Source organism: Stenella coeruleoalba, assembly GCF_951394435.1.
Source record: "Stenella coeruleoalba genome assembly, chromosome: 6".
Lineage (NCBI taxonomy): Eukaryota > Metazoa > Chordata > Mammalia > Artiodactyla > Delphinidae > Stenella > Stenella coeruleoalba.
The window spans coordinates 54663679-54681815 of NC_137151.1; the positions used below are offsets into that span (position 1 = coordinate 54663679).

Consider the following 18137-nt stretch of genomic DNA (forward strand, 5'->3'; position numbering starts at 1 on the left):
TTATGTAACTGAGAAGAGTAGGGCTTACATAGTGTAAAATCCTCAATTTAGAATTGGTTATAAATTTTACTTTCAATTTCCTATTAATTCCTATGAACAAAATTTCATAATTAAAGTCAGTGTACTTGTTCCTTCAGACAAGAAATGCTTCCTATATTAAACATAAAGTACAAGTTTGATTTTTTGTATGCTTATATTTCATAGACTTTTCAAAATGTAAAAATCATAGCATCTTTCAGCTTATGGGGGAAAAAAAATCCCTGTCTGGCACACCTGTCAGGTGTGTGGGGACTCCTCAGAGAATGAGCTACAAATGGATTTGTTCATGTGGTGGCAGAACAATTCCACAAGGGGTCCCATGAGTATTTCTCAGCATGTTGATATCACCTTACACTGCCTAGAGCAATAAATTTACATTTAAAATAGAAAACCATAAAAATTGAGACAACAATGGATTTTTTAAAGGGATTAAGATAGCAAGACTTTTCAGCTCCCCAAAGAATAATATTCACTATCTGAGCCTGCAAATTTTTATAATTATAGCACGCTTTAAAATGATTAATTTTGATAAATTCAATTCTAATGTTTTCACATTTTATCTTCCTTCAAATGTAATCCTTCAGTTTGCCTTAAAGTTTAATTTAGACATGTGCCTAACAATATGCATTGTTCATCTACCCTAGCTGATATAAATAATAAATTGTTCTTTTTTTCTTTACACAATTGAGAACAGGAAGGTGAAAATTGTACTGAGGTTAATTAGGAAAGTACCCACATTTTAATGTTGTGCATGTATTTTCTTTATTGAAACTAATTATTTGAATTAGTCAAAAATATAATAGTATTAAAATAGTGTATTGAACTCCAAAAGGAAAAATCAGAAATTATTATTACACTTACCCTTTCAGTCACTGTATGTTTTGGTAGCAAAATGGGAACAAAGATACCCAGAACTTGAATGTTTTTATTGAATACTCTATTTCCATATGAAGGGTGGTAATTAGTGCACGCATAAACCAAATAGCAGTTCCTATAAAAATTAACCCTATAAATAAGAGGCTTCTCTAGCCCAGGTTTCCTGACCTTATCCTCGATGAACTTTCATAGACAATTTTAGAATGTTCTTGATGCTATTTGACATCACCACTATTTCTCGGAGCATGTCTCCGATGTCACCTAGAGTCCCCAGAAATCATTTGTTACAAATCACAATGCAACCCACTATGAAAGAAACAAGCAACAAAATGTGATTCCTTCACATAGGAAAGACATGTTTTAATAATAAGAAAGGAAAGTCAGACATAAAATTATATTAAACAGAATAACTCAATTATATTAAAATAGAAAATAGACTAAACTACTGATAGTAGGAACTCTAGGCCAGTGGCTATAAGTTCAATAGGTATTGAATGAGTGAATGAATGAACCAAGGAAGGAAATCAGTCACTTCTGCTACAGCCAACTTCAAGAATGCCAAATCTTCTGATTTTTTCAAGATAAGCCAGATGTCTGGAGTTTTATACTGACTCAATGTTTAACATTATAAAGAAACTCACTCTTTTCTCCCAGAAACTATGTAGATCAAATGAAACCTGTCTGTGGGTCAGGTACAACCAATAAGCAGGTAGAACTCTCAATGACTTGTTTTGCTGTTTCTATGTTCATTAGAATTAGATTTAGCTACTAATGACAGAGGAAACTATATAGAAGTTTCATTTTCTCTTTCACGTAAAAGAAATTTGAAGATGGATAGTACAATGTCAGCAGGTTGGTTCCATGTAGTTTTTGGTCAGGGTCCTTTCATCTCCCTTGTTTCCATCCCTATCATGTAGTCCAAGGCAGCTGCTAAACTCCATCCTTTACATCCAGGCAGCATGATGGAGGATGGCATATAAGGTGCCAGTTCTGTTTTAAATGAGTCTTCTCAGAAGTTCTCCAAAACACTGCCAGTCAACTCATTAGCCACAACTTACGCCACACCTACCAGTAAGAGTAGCTGAAAATACTGTCAGTTGGTAGGAGAGCCATACACCTAGCTAAGTCTAGGTTCTGCTACTAAATGGGTATTGGAGGAAACTAGATGTCTTTGAAACATTTATAGTCTTAGCAAACTTTGAGCCATTAGATTTTTTCATTAGAAAAAGAACACATTTGCAACAAAACAAACAGTATAAAAATTTATAAAGAAAGAATTAAATAATGTCCTCAGCCGGTTAGCTCTCCGATATCAACTCCGGATGTTAAGAGAATGTGTAATTTTCATAAATTTACCCATACTCAAAAGTTACTTTGGGAGTTCCCTGGTGGTGCAGCTGTTAAGACTCTGTGTTTCTAATGCAGGGGGTGCGGGTTTGATCTTTGGTCGGGAAGCTAAGATCCCTCGTGCTGCGCGGTGTGGCCAAAAAAAGTTACTTTGAAACTTGATGTTTTGTTTTCCTTTTGTTGTGAAATATAATAAATATACAGAAAAGTGCATACAACATATACACTGAGCATAAAAATAATTATAAACCCCCATGGATCACCAGCCCCCTTACCCACTACCTGTTCCCCCACTCGGAGATACCCAACATGATCATATCCTTTCCCAACCTCCAGGGTAATCATTATCCTGATTTGGCAAATAATCATTTCTCCTTGTACTGTGCTTCCCAGAATCCCTTTTCCTGTATGGTTACAGGTTAAAGTTGGGATACTTACATATATGCTCATAAATGAGAATGGCTTGTAATTTCTTTTTTACATACTGTCTTTGTTGGGTTTTGATATCAAGGTTATGCATAAAATAGGTTAAGGAGTGTTTCTTCTTTGTCCATGTTTTGGAAGAGTTTGTGTAACAGTTACACAGTTATCTGTTCCTGGAAATTTAGCAGAATTTTGTGGTAGAACGTCTTGGCTTTGAAATTTTCCTTACAGATACATCATAAGACTATTACAATTTACATTATAATTTTCTAAAAATTAGGTTGCTCATAAATCATGTTGTTTCAACCTTATGTAGTCTCACTGGTTTTTTAAAAAAATCTACTTATTCTATCAATTACCAAGACAGTGGTGAATCTCCTTCTGAGATCATGGACTTCTTTATTTCTCCTTATAGATCTGTAAATATTTTCTTTATTTTTGAGGCCATATTCTTTTCTCTTTTCTTTTTTTTTTTTGGCTGCATTGGGTCTTCGTTGCCACACACGGGCTTTCTCTAGTTGCGGCGAGTGGGGACTACTATTCCTTGTGGTGTGCAGGCTTCTCATCGTGGTGGCTTCTCTCGTTGCAAAGCATGGGCTCTAGGCACGTGGGCTTCAGTAGTTGCAGCACGCAGGCTTAGTAGTTGTGGCACGCGGGCCCTAGATCATGCGGGCTTCAGTAGTTTGGCGCATGGGCTCAGTAGTTGTGGCTCACAGGCTCTAGAGCACAGGTTCAGTAGCTGTGGTGCACAGGCTTAGTTGCTCCACGTCATGTGCGGTCTTCCTGGACCAGGGATCAAACCTGTGTCCCCTGCATTGGCAGGTGTATTTTTAACCACCGTGCCACCAGGAAAGTCTGAGACCATATTCTTAAGTACACAGAAATTTAAATTTATTAAGAATCCCTGGTAGGGACTTCCCCTGGTGGTCCAGTGGTAAAGAATCTGCCTTGCAATGCAGGGGACACAGGTTTGATCCCTGGTGAGGGAACTAAGATCCCACGTGCTGCGGGACAACTAAGTCCGCGTGCCACAACTACTGAGCTCACGCACCTCAACTAGAGAGCCTGCGTGCCGCAAACTACAGAGCCCACACACTCTGGAATCCTCGCGCCACAGAGCCCATGCGCCACAACTAGAGAAGAGAAAACCTGCATGCCATAACTGGAGAGAAGCCTGTGTGCCACAGTGAGGAGCCCACGCACCACAACGAAAGATCCTGTGTGCCTCAACGAAGATCCTGAGTACCGCAACTAGAGCTGATGCAGCCAAAAATAAATTTAAAATAATTAAAAAAAAAAAGAATCCCTGGTAAATTGAAACTTTAATCATTAAAAAGTGAACTTTTTAACTCTAGTAATTTTTTTCATTGAAGTTAATTTTGCCTGCTAGTAATATGTCAACATTTTTATTAATGTAATCTATGCATGGTATATGTAAAAGCACATATCAAACCTTCTTATACTTTCCTCTATTTGTCACCCTCTCTTCCATATTTTCCATTATGTATTTTCTTTATTACTGAATACAAAATAGTTTCTTCGGACCCATATTTCAGATCCCTAATTCTCTCTTCAGTTGTTGTTATACAAATTGTTGTTAAACCTATACATTAAGTTTCTAATTTTTGTTATTGTATCTTTAATTTTAAAAAGTTTTTTTAATATTGTTCAAATCTGCTAGGTCATTGTTTTATAATTTCCTATTCTCTAACAAATGTTTTCAAATTTGCCTTTTGTTTCTTTAAACATAGAATAGCTACTCTATAATTATTGTCTGATAATTCCAATATATGAAACTTTGTGCTCTCTTCTATTGGCTCATGCTCATGCTGTTCTGAACCCCTGTAAGCTTGGAGTCCTTGTTCTTCATTATGTACTTCTCATGTCCTTGAAAAAGTGTTTGTTGTGTCTCTTTGAGACCTAATATTAAAGTGCCTTTCTCCAGAGAGTTTGAACTTTCTTCTGGCAGGCAACTGGGGACACTATTAGTCTGGGTATACTTTAAAAAAGTTTTTCTTCTGGAGAGTACCACTCAGACAATGGAAACTCAGGTTTAAAATCCATGTGATGGCTATGCTATGTCCACAGCTTCTCAAGAATAAGGTTTTTGGTTTGTTTTAAAGTTGTTGCTTGTCATTATTTCTTTTTTTCCCCTGTTCTGCTTAGTAATAAACCCAAGCCTCCTCCCTGAGGTTAGAAGGAGATGTATTTACGTCTGGTTTAAACTTGCAAAAAGGAAAGAGACCTTTGATAATTCTGCTAAACATGGCAGTTTCTATTAGACGACCCAATCTGAGCAAATCATGATGTTTTACTTTTGTCTTCCCTGAATCTTCAAATTGTTAATAGCAAAACCCAACATTTCCCTTGTTAGAAAAAGCAGATACACATGAGGAAAAAAATGTACCAGATAAGAGCATCAGAAAGTTAGATAATAATGTCTTAAACAATAATGGTGTTCACCAATTCACATAAAAAGAAAACTGGAAGTAGGCTGTTGACACTGTTGAGTCTCTTTGTTAACAAATCATAGAAAGAACCTACTTCCAGATTTCTTGTCATGCTGAGGCTGTGAACTCCCTCACTAGTTAAGATATTATCTAAGTTTCTGATACTTTTAGTTGAAAACATCCTCCTTTACCTTTTACCAATCCAGTGGGTGGAAAATAATAGTATGTTGTTTTAATTTGCATCTCCCCAGCTATTAGTTTTGTTGAACATCTTTTCAATACTTTACCACTTTGAAGATTCTCTTCTGTAAAATTTCCATGTGTGTTTTTTGCCCATTTTTTCATTTAGCACCCCCTCTCCTTCTCTCTCTTTCCACTCTCTCCCTTGCCATGTACACAGGCATGTGCACATGCACACACACACATACACAGAGGCTCTTTATCTTTTAAATAGTTATTTTTTTCCAGTCATATATGCTACAAATATTTCTATCCCATATTTCATTATCTTGGTTTTATTTATGTTATCTTTTATTATTCATTTTTATTTTAGTTTGCATGTAGTCAATTATATCTGTCTTTTCCTTTTACAGCAATTGGATTTCCTGTCTTACTTAAAAACAGCTTCCATACTGTAAAGTCATAAAAACCCTTTTTTTCCTAAATTTTCCTCTGACATTTAAATTGTTTTATGTTTCACAATTAGATATTTAATCAAGCTGTAATTTATTTTTGTATATGGTATGACACTGTGGTACAGCCCTGTTTTCTTCCAGATGGATAGATAATTATGCCAGCATCATTTCAAAAATAAACCATCCTGGAGTTTCCACTTCTGCCAAGTTACACTTTAGATGTCCACAGAGCCCTTCTTAGTACAGCACACACAAAAATGCTGAATAAAATATAAATGAAAAACTCTTTTTTCTATTATATGATTAACCTGGGAGGAAAATAAATGAATTGCTCAGCAGCCAAAAATAAAATGCAAATCCCAGGAGGTATCTGAGCACTGGGACTGCCATTTACCCTGGAGGCATCTGCCAGTTCTTGGTAGTTCAGTGCTTAGTTTATCAGATTGTATAACAAGATCAGGAAATAAAACATGGTTCCTGAAATTGTGAAAGGTCAGATCAGAGATCCTGGTATAAATCAGTCAAATATGAATGGCATTACATTGAAAATAAAACAAAATAGAAAATTTCTGCAGAGAGAGACAGGGTGTATATTCATCTATTTGTCTGTCTCAACCTTGACTTTGGGTAGAGCAAAAAAAAACCTCTCTGAGAGGTCCTCACCATAAGTGTGCATCTATATAGGCAGGCTTAGAGCCAGAATTCATGCTATATGTTGGCCAAAAAAACGTAATCAAAACACTGAATGGGTTGGAGTTGGTAGCACTTCCAGATACCTGGCAGTAGCTAATATAAATCTCCTCTGGAGGAACATATTTTAAATACAGGCATCAAAAGTTTCCTCCAGATATGATTCTCAAAACATGAACTCACAATCAAAAATTAAAAAACACGCAAGGAAAGTAGCCACCCAGAATATGAGTCAGCAGATTCAAACTCATAGAAGCTGTAGATATTATTAATTAATTATCAGAGACTCAAATATTAGAAAATATAGGGAAAACAGTTTAAGAAGCTTGAAGAATAGATACAGAAGGCCCAACTTACACAAAACCAGTAAAGAAACTGTGAGAACTTATTAGAGGGCTCACAGACAGAACCCATTACAGGGACACACACCCCAAACATCTTTTGGAACATTTTCCAAAAGAATGGAACTTTTTCACTTATTATTTGTTTGTTTACCCTGAAAACAATCCCCCTCCCCATCCTCCACCCCAAAAGTACGCACTAATTTGGGTAAATAAGTCCTTTTTTTATTGAAATGGAAATGCTCTTGAAGAGCTAAGAAAACATCATTTATTTTTGAGGTGAATTTTTCCCACCAAAGTGGCTTCTCTCCTAATTTCAGAGGAAGCTGTGAGTGGTCAATCTGCATGAGTTACTGTGCAGGAAATGTACTGAAGCCTGAGAGTACTAGATCTAAAGTCACTGGAGTCAGGGAAAGACAAGTAGAATCCAGAAAGGTGGGCAGATATTTTTGGAGTTTAAAAGAGCTATTTTTATCTGGTCTAGAAATAAACAGTAATAAGAAATTAGGTTACACTACATAAAATACATATGTTTCTCTTGCTTAACTGATTTGCATAGCCTATATTAATTGTATTATTTAAATATTCAGTATGTTCGTATAATGAAAATAACATATTTACTATTAGTAGAGACATGAGCTCCAAGCACTAGTCAAATACATGCCTGTTTTTGGAAATGGTTTTCACCTTTCAAGTTTACTTAGAAAAAAGCCCTCTAAATATTTGTGATAATAGTTGAACTTGGAAGGTCACTCCAGTGACATCAAAGATATCTACTACAATAAGCTTCAGGGAAACGAGCAATTTTTCTAATGTTATATTTCTACTAAACTATAAAATTACTTCTATCAAAAAAATTAACTCCTGAAAATTAAACCCACATGCAATGTGAAGCAAGGAAGTACTTTTTTTTAAGGGCAAGTGATCAAATTTAATGTGATCTAAATCAAATCCTGCTTACAATGATCTGAATTAATTCAACTTTAATCCAATTTAGTATTATAAATGAATGGGTAAGAAGGTTTTAAAAGGCCACTTAAAAGAAAAACATTGTAAATTAAAATAGTAACCAGATTCTTAATAGTTTGTTGAGCTAGTTAATTAAAATAATAAATGTCCTTGCTGCATTTAAAATTACCACATTTTAAATATCAACTAAAGCAGTCTCTCTTCAACTGTAAATATGTAAACAACTTATGGGGTCTGATCAGCATTTTTACTTAATGAAAGAGCACAGAGTACCTTGTACATTTTATGGGTAAGAATATTTTGTGAAATTCTTGTTTCAGATGTGTGTGCATGTGGGTTGGGGGAAATTATATAAAATGTATTTCTTTCTGTGTGCCACAATGGAAAGCTGTATGAAAGCCACTGGTCTGAAGTTTTAAGAATTAGAATCAAACACTTAAGAGGATTTTTAGGAGGGCAAGAGTTTGTGCCTACAGATCTCCAGTTGCTGAGTTACTAGGACACCATCAGGGAGAGGAAGGGGGGAGAAAAAAGTCACGAGATGTATTCAAGGTAGGAAGTTTGTCACAAAGAAACAAAGCAAGAGCCCAATCATCACAAACAGGACTTACGGACGGAAAAGAGCCAGCTGAAACATGACAAGAGTGGGTAACTGTACCTACATGAAGTCAGTTAGCCAGAAATGACACCACAATCTGGGGTGATGAATGAAAGAGCCAAAAGGGAAGGATCCACTTAGCTTTCAGCTGAAACTGAAAAGGGAAGTCCCAGAGTTTCTCCAACCTGTTCTGGTCACCTCTCAACCTTTTCTTCTATCATTTTACCCATGAATGTGATGCAGAGGATTAAGTACTGTGGAAATATCACACTGTCTACTTTTCAGCGTGCTTTTATATATTTCATATACATGTGATCACATTTGAAATTGATAAATTCTTACTAGGCAGAGCAGGGGATATCAATCACACTCACCTGATGACACAAAAACAGCAGAGTTCTTGGCACTGGCTATATCACAGCTCAGCCTAGAGGTTCCCAACTCCTCTCCAACAGCTGCTGTTCCAAACACAGCTAATAACCATTCAGTGCTGCCTCACAGAGAGAACAACCTAACACAAGATGACTGCATATGCAATCCTACTCAATTCAATGTCAATTTACCATACCCATGTCACTAAAAGAAACAAATTTTTAGTTTATGTAAAGAAATTTGATATCAATTAAATGTCACATAACATTTTTTGTAGACATATTAATTAACTGGCTAGATAATACATACCTTCCCTGTTATAAGTAATCTTTGAAAGCCAATTAAGATAATCCATCATATCAGTAGACTAAAGAAGAAAAGTCATGCTATAATCTCAATAAATCCATGAAAATACTTGAAAAATGTTAATATCCATTCATGATTTTAAAAAAGACTTTCCCAAAACTAGCAATAAAAGCAAATCTCCTCAGTTGATAACAGGGATCTACAAAAAAAACTTCATATTTAATGGTAAAAGAGTGAGTGCACTCCTCCTAGAACCAGGAAAAAGGCAAGGATCTTTAACCACGCCTACTCATCATCATATTAGTGATCCTAGCCAGTGCAAAAAAACAAGAAAAAGAAATAAAATGTATAGAGATCAGAATGGAAGATGTAAAACTGTCTGTACTCACAGATTATTCTGTATGTAGAAAATGCCAAAGAATTTTTTAAAAAGCTATTAGAACTAATATGCTATTTTCACAAGCTTACAGGATATAAGGTCAATATACAAAATTAATTTTATTTTCATATACTGGCAGTTAACATTTAGAAATTGATATATTAAAAATACCATTTATAGTAGCATCTAAAAACATGCAATACTTAGGGATAAATTCAAGGAAATATGTATAAGACCTGTTTTCTGATAGCTACAATACACTAAGAGTAACTGAAGAAAAACTAAATAAATGGAAAAACATACTATGTTCATGGATCAAAAGAGTTAATATTATTAACATGACTATTTTCTCCAAATAATCCATACTCAACTCAATCTAATAAAAATTTCATCATCATATTTTTGTGAAAATTGTCAAACCAATTCCAAAATTTAAATGGAAATTCAAAGGACTTAGAATAGCCAAATCAATTTTGAAAAAGAACAAAGTTGGAGGGGTCATACGACCTGATTTTAATACTTACTATAAGGCTACAATAATCAAGAAAGTTTGATAGTGACATAAGTATAGATATATAGAGGCCAGAAATATACCCACATATACATGGTCACTTTATTTTAATTCAAAGGGTCAAAGTAATTGAAAGGATAGATTTTTCCACAAGATGCTAGGAACAACTTCATATACATGTGGAAAAAATAAAACTCCACCTAACCTCACATAATAACAAAAATTAAATTTAAATTGAACATAGACCTAAATGTAAAAGCTGAAATGTTAAAATTTCTACAAGAAAACATAAAAGAAAATATTTATGACCTTTGGATAGATAAAGACTTCTCAGGACATGAAATATGTGAACCATTAATAATTTTTAATAAGATAAAATATACTTCATCAAATTTTGATCTTCTACTCTGCAAAAGACACCTTCAAGGAAGCAAAATGTCAATCCACAGAATGAGAGAAAATAGGCATAATATACATATCTGATAAAGGACTTGTATTCAGAATATATGAAGAACTCTTAAATTCAACCATAAGAAGATAACCCAGTTTTTTTAATATGTAAAATATTTGACACTTTATAAAGAAAGAAACACAAATGTCCAATGTGCACAAGAAAAAAATAATTGATCATCATTAGGGAAATGCAAATTAAAACCACAATGAAATACCACTATACAATCACTTGAATGGCCAAAATTAAAAAGACTGATTATACCAAGTGCTGACAAAAATATGGATCAAATGGAACTATCATACATTTCTATTGGGAACATAAAATGGTATAAGCAGTGTGAAAACTATTTGGGAGATTAGATTTATAAATTAAACATATAGTTATTATTTGACCATTCAATTCCACTCTTAGGTATTTTCTCAAGAGAAAGGTAACATATCTCCAAAGACTTGTACTCAATTGTTCATTGCAGCTTTGTTAATAACAGCCCCAAAATGTAAACAACCTGAATACCCATTGTGGATGAAAACGTAAAAATAACAAAACATACAGTGGGATATTACCCAGCAGTAAAAAGGAAACAAGCTGCTGATATACCCAACTTCATGAATAAATCTCAAAAACCATGCTGAGTGAAAGAAGCCAAGTGCAAAATTATATCTTCCATAGGACTCCTTTTATGTGAAACTCCAGTAAAAATTAATCTACAGCTATTAGAAAATAGATGAGTTTCCCGGCCCTGGTGAAAGTGGCGATTGACTGAGAACATTTTGAGGTAACGGAAATGTTGTGGCAGTTACACAAATGTATGTGTCAAGACACATCAAACTGTGCACTTAAGATGTGTGCATTTTATTATATCCAAATTATACCTCAATAAAACTGATTTTTTAAAAAGAAAGTCTGGTTCCCAAGTGGACTTAAAGGTAGATCATAGGCATCTCAGTAGTTAGACAGTTTAGAGTTGGGCTGGGAAGGACCCACATCCTAGCTGCGCTAAGCACCTTTAATTTGCCCAACTGCGTGTGAACCATTTTGTCCTCCAAGACCTTTTGTTGCAGTCAAAGTACTGTCTTGTACCCATACTGACTGGCAGAACATGGTCTTATGGATAATTCTTTATTAAGAAGACACATTAAAGAGGTCATTGCCACAGCCTAATATGGAGACTTTCCTTCCCCTCCTTAATCTTTTGGATCTTGTCATGGGAAGACCAGCATCAAATATAGGGGACCTTCATTTTAGGGTTCTCTGGTCCACCAAAATCAGGGGAGAATATATAAGGAAAGAAAAATTCTGGTATCAGAATAGAAACCAGATCACTATCAAACCAAGGAAATCTATGGAATCTGAGAAAAAATAACTGTGGTCTAAAATCAAAGACTCCTAGTAGCTTTGGGGGATGAAATATGCCAACCTTGACTTCTGAGGTCGTAACATATAGGATAATGCTTCAGAGTAGTGTTTCTCAAAGAATGGGACAAGTATTAGGGGTGGTTCATGAAATGATTTTTAAGGGTTCTTGAGATTAATTGGAGTGGTAAACCAACATGATACTAAATAACATTGAATCACACAAGAATTTCTCCTCTAGTTCTCTTAGTTTTTCTGATTATGTATCAAAAGCACTCATTTCATGTTAGTATGTCTTTAACACCACTGTCTTCTCTTTTAAACAAAAAGAAAATACAAAATACCTAACTGTAATGCAGTCAGTACATTTGTTTATTTACGTAGTTACCTTTTATTTATGGCAAGTAAATTGGTTTTTCATTTGTAGAAGTAATGTCAAGTTTTTGCATAAAGTAAATGTTCTCCAGTAAAAAAGGGGGAGAGCAGTTAATTTATTAAAAATAATAATAATAATAGGTTAAAAATACTATATTAGAATATGGTGATATATGAACATCTGAGATTGGATAACAGTACATGTAAATGTTCATTTGTGAGGAAGAATATGTATTTGTGTATAGATATTAACGTACTAAAGAAAATCTACAAGCAGGACATTTTCATGTCATAAATTAGTTTTTAATTTGAATTACTTGCCCCTTACTAGCCCCCAAAATTTCAGACTCCAGATTATTGATAAAAGGCCAGATTAAGATTTTTGTACCTTGTAAATTAGGATAAAACTCCATGAAATTGGGGGAAAGGCAAGAATATATTTGCACAATAATGAAGCGTCAAATTCCATTCTATCTGTCTTCTGTTAATGAGTGCTCTCACTTGAGTGTGGGCAAAGAAGATATGCAGAAGTTACCTATGAAAAAAAGATTCTGTCTCCATAAAAGTTGGCAACCTACTATTTTTGTTTTGCTCTTTTTTCTCTTCTTTTTCTTGGTATACATTTTAATTTCTTTCCTTTAAGAGAATCCATAAAAATTTATATTTTACTTTAGGTTCATTAATCACTTCAAAAAATACAACTCGTGTACAGATTTCTTCAAAATTGTTATGCTGTTGTCAATGTTTTGACAGTCTTGCGCAATTTTTAAAAAATCAATCTCAACTAGGCTCTAGAGAATTTTACCAAAAACAAAAAAAGGGAGAGAGAGAACTGTAAAACAGATTTTCTTATTTAAAGAAACATAAAACAGTTTGATTTCTATCATGTGTATATAGCTTTCCAAGAGTACAATTAAATTTGGCATGAACAAAGATAAACCCTTTACCTGTCGGAAGGTGCAGAGTTATGTTGTTGCAAAAATCTGTGAAGCAGCATTCCGTTTTGGTAACATTGTTGGAACTATGACAGAAGACTTGCGCATTTAATTCTGGGAGAGAGACACAGGACTTGATCACCTGTTCCTTTCCATTGGTTAACATAACGGAAGCCCAACATGCTCCTTCTGTTTGGCAGGTAAAGTTTGAAGAGTCACACAAAAGACAAACACACTTCAAACCTGGAAAAGGTAAGGCAAAAAGCTTTAGGAAGCTATAATGCAAATTTATTTCATAATACTTGAATAGCGAAATTCAATCTTTATGAAGATTGAGAGAGGGTTTAAATAGTACTAGATAGACACACATGCTAAAGCTGTTACTCCCTCTCGGCAATGTGTTTTATCAAAAGGGTTGCCCAATCATCATTTACTATTGCTTATATTTTTACAAGCAATTTATTCAGTTGCTACTATATTTTGAAACAATTTTCTAATCCATGGTGTAAATCCCTCCTTTCTAAGCTCAACCAGCTCTTTCCTAAATCAATAGCTCCTATGAAATGCTAGGATACAGTAACACAGCAACCTAGGGGCGCTGTCCAGCATCACTTGTAGAACATAAGTATTGTTACAGGAGCTGAGTAACTGAACAGTCCAGTGTATTCTGTTCATTTACAATTTCTCCTTTAAATTGTTAAGTGAATGTGCTAAACACAAACCTAACCATAGATATTTACAGCTTTAAAAAATAGTGTGACTCTTCACATTTATATTCTGTGATTCTTTAACATTATTGTATTGTCACAGTTACCTTTAAGGCATTGATGAGCCATTATACTTCCCCCTCTTCACTAAAGAATACATCTCAGAACGAGAGTCATTTGAACATAGACCATGACCCTCAGGCAATTTTCTTTAATGAACACATCTATTCAGTAGAGCAAAACAAATCAATCATAGAATTTAATATATTCGCATCAATAAAACTTTCAAAAATTAGACTTTGCTAAATTAATCTGTTTTCTTCTCAAGTTTTCTCAACATTCCCTACTTAATAAACACACACACACATATACACACACACCCCACGTTAACTCGCATGTTCAAAGTGGTAGAGCACTTCTGTTCTGACGTTAAATATCTGTCATCACGTCAACCACTGGAATAATCCAGTGGTTGTGAGTAATTTATTCAAATTTTATTTAAATTATTTTTAAATAGAACAATGCTGAATAAGCCTTTTGTATCATTACTTTAATGAAGGTTTTGTTAAATCGTAACAGCACCCTGCAATTTCTGAATGTCCAACGTTTTTCCATACAATCACTTTTTTCTCAAATTAAAGTCTTTAAATTGCTAATTACTCAAATTGGAGCTGATTTTATACCTGTAAAATATTTGATACAGAAATGGCCATTTTTATACTCAACTTCAAATACCAATGTAAGCAATATAGATAATATTCCTATATAACTGCATGTGTAAGAAAGAACAAACCACATAGTGATCAACAGAAATTACCTCTTCTTTTGATAATTGTTCTTGAACAGCAAAATACCATCCCTACAAACATTTTTATTACTACATGCTAAGGGACTTACAATCATGAAATAAAATACTTTTTTTTTATCAACATTGGATCAAGTATAATAGCTTACTCTTCTATTTATTCTAGTGGTTATCAATATAAATAAATATAATCTTTTGTTGATATTAATGTGCTATGGTAGAACCTAATAATGTAGACTGATTGGGACTCAGGAGAGCTAGATATATAAAATCTAGGTAATTTGGAAATGTTTTAAGTCACTCTCCTTGCATAAAAGAGAGCTCATATAATAAAGATCCATCTACCCAGGCATCTTCTGACAGTGGAATCTCCCTCTCTCTAGCATCTTCTGATTCAAATCTGACAAAAGCCTTCAAATCCTGGTAATAATCTTGGCTATTACTTGGCTCCTCTGTGCTTCCACACCCTTATATGAAAGGTGAGATATACCTCCTCACGGTGTCATTATGGAGAATAAAATAGTTAATCTACATAAAGTCCTAAGAATAATGCCTGGCTCATAGGAATTACTATGTAAATATTAGTGACTCTGTCTTCTTTTACTGGAGGAGTTAAAGCTGGTGGTCCTATGAAACAATCAAAATACATTTGTAATCCATAAAGAAAGACTGAATGAACTAATGTGCACAGACCATTTAAAAAGCATAACAAAGAGTGTTTTTCCTATGTTTTCCTCTAAGAGTTTTACAGTGTCTAGTCTTAAACTTAGGTCTTTAATCCATTTTGAGCTTATTTTTGTGTATGGTGTTAGCTAGTGTTATAATTTCATTTTTTACATGCAGCTGTCCAGTTTTCCCAGAGCCACTTATTGAAGAGGCTGTCCTTTCTCCATTGTATATTCTTGCTTCCTTTGTCATAAATTAGGTGACCATATGTGTGTGGGTTTAACTCTGGGTTTAAAACTCTTAGAGGAAAACATAGGAAAAACACTCTTTGACATAAACCACAGCAAGATCTTTTTTGACCCGCCTCCTAGAGTAATGAAAATAGAAACAAAAATAAACAAATGGGACCTAATGAAACTTAAAAGCTTTTGCACAGCAAAGGAAACCATAAACAAGATGAAAAGACAACCCTCAGAATGGGAGAAAATATTTGCAAATGAAGCAATGGACAAAGGATTAATCTCCAAAATATACAAACAGCTCATGGAGCTCAATATCAAAAAACAAACAACCCAATTAAAAAATGGCCAGAAGACCTAAATAGACATTTCACCAAAGAAGACACACAGTTGGCCAAGAGGCACATGAAAAGATGCTCAATATCACTAATTGTTACAGAAATGCAAATCAAAACTACAATAAGGTATCACCTCACATGGGTCAGAATGGCCGTCATCAAAAAATCTACAAACAATAAATGCTGGAGAGGGTGTGGAGAAAAGGGAACCCTTTTGCACTGTTGGTGGGAATGTAAATTGATACAGCCACTATGGAGAAGAGTATGGAGGTTCCTTAAAAAACTAAAAATAGAACTACCATATGACCCAGCAATCCCACTACTGGGCATATACCCTGAGAAAACCATAATTAAAAATGACACATGTACCCAATGTTCATTGCAGCACTATTTACAATAGCCAGGACATGGAAACAACCTAAATGTCCAATGATAGATGAATGGATAAAGAAGATGTGGTACATATATACAATGGAATATTACTCAGCCATTTGAAGGAACGAAATTGGGTCTTTGGAGAGATGTGGATGGACCTAGAGTCTGTCATACAGTGAAGTAAGCCAGAAAGAGAAAAACAAATACCAGATATTAATGCATATATGTGGAATCTAGAAAAATGGTACAGATGAACCTATTTGCAGGGCAGGAATAGAGACGTAGATGTAGAGAATGGACAAGTGGACACAGTGGGGGAAGGGGAGGGTGGGACGAATTGAGAGATTAGGATTGACATATATACACTACCTTACATAAAACAGATAGCTAACAGGAACATGCTATAAAGAACAGGAAGCTCATCTTGGTGCTCTGTGATGACCTAGATGGATGGGATGGGGGAGGTGGTGGGAGGGAGATCCAAGAGGGAGAGGATATATGTATACATATAGCTGATTCACTTCATTGTACAGCAGAAACTGACACAACATTGTAAAGCAATTATACTCCAATAAAGAATAAAAATAAAAAAGCATAACAAAGAAATGCATCTCTTTCTGCATGGCTGAGTGAGTTGAAAGCTCTTATTCTTTTAATGGTCCAGGCTAGATCCCCAGTGGTCACAAAGAAGGGTGGTCTTGTGATAGTACAGATAAAGATTTCAGGAAAACACCAAGTTTCCAGTCCTGGCTCTGTCACTCACTTGTTGATTGGCTTTGGAGAAGATATTTAACCTTATAGGGCTTCAGTGCCTTCCTCTGAAAAATGGTAAATTAACCAGGGGAAGGGTAGTGGGTCTAGAAATCCTGAAGTCTCATAGAGTGCCAACATTTTACAATTTTATGAATTTACAACTTACAGAAATTTAAAAATATGGAAAATTCTTTTACAATTAAAAAACCTACCCCACTGTGGTTATTCTTCAATCTCATATTTTAAGGGGCTGAAGTTGGGAAGAATAACTCTCCTGACACATAGTCTCAAACCATTTGTTACTAGACTCTTCATCAGAGTCTCCTTGAATTTTCTATTTCCATGAGAAGCCTAGCCTGGAAATCAAGGCAAGTAACTAAGGGATATGGGTCCAATGAGTGGAGACAACCATTAAGTACTCAATAACTAAACATATGTTAGTTTCATGTGTGCTTATCGTTGCGTATAATTCCCAGTGCAACCGTGGGAATTAGTTGCCACTCTCTCCATTTTACAGATAATGAAATGAGGCTCAAAAAGATCAAGTGACTGAATTTATGTGGCAGTCATCAGACTACTCAAACAATGTTGTCTCTATTCTACCAAAGCTGATATTAAAAAAAAAAAAAGATGGGTACAGAAACCATCCTCACACCTCACCAGTTTCTAGCAATGGTGAATAAAATATAACTTATTATAAAATTTATATTTTATATACAAGAAAATATTTTATTTTTAGAATAAAATTTAATTCTAATACAGCAAAAAGAAATTAATAATTACTTAACAATGGACAATTGATATTTTGATCTTTATTGTCCTAATTATCTTTTTAAACAAATTCTGCCTACATGTTTTCTGAGACAAGTGGTCAAATAAAAGTCAATATCCTGTGCCTAATATCTAGTATAAATAATCTTACCTTTCAGTTTGTTTAAGTTTTGTATTAAGTGTAAGTTTCTAAGTACATAATCTGATACTTTCTCTTGGAAGCATTACTAGCTCCTTATAAAAATGATTACAGGGCTTCCCTGGTGGCGCAGTGGTTGAGAGTCCACCTGCCAATGCAGGGGACACGGGTTCGTGCCCCGGTCTGGGAAGATCCCACATGCCGCGGAGCGGTTGCCCCGTGAGCCATGGCCACTGAGCCTGTGAGTCCAGAGCCTGTGCTCCGCAACAGGAGAGGCCACAACAGTTAGAG

The 18137-nt window shown here is 34.8% G+C and overlaps 1 protein-coding gene across 2 annotated transcripts in view; it reads right to left on the reverse strand.

The window, feature by feature from the left end:
* ACVR1C (activin A receptor type 1C) overlaps positions 1-18137 on the reverse strand; it is an 86735-nt gene that overhangs the window by 28409 nt on the left and 40189 nt on the right. For both annotated transcript variants that reach the window (XM_079924107.1, XM_079924108.1), the window contains exon 2: positions 13066-13296. In XM_079924107.1, the coding sequence (XP_079780233.1) occupies positions 13066-13296 (231 nt within the window). The remainder of the gene's footprint in view (positions 1-13065; positions 13297-18137) is intronic.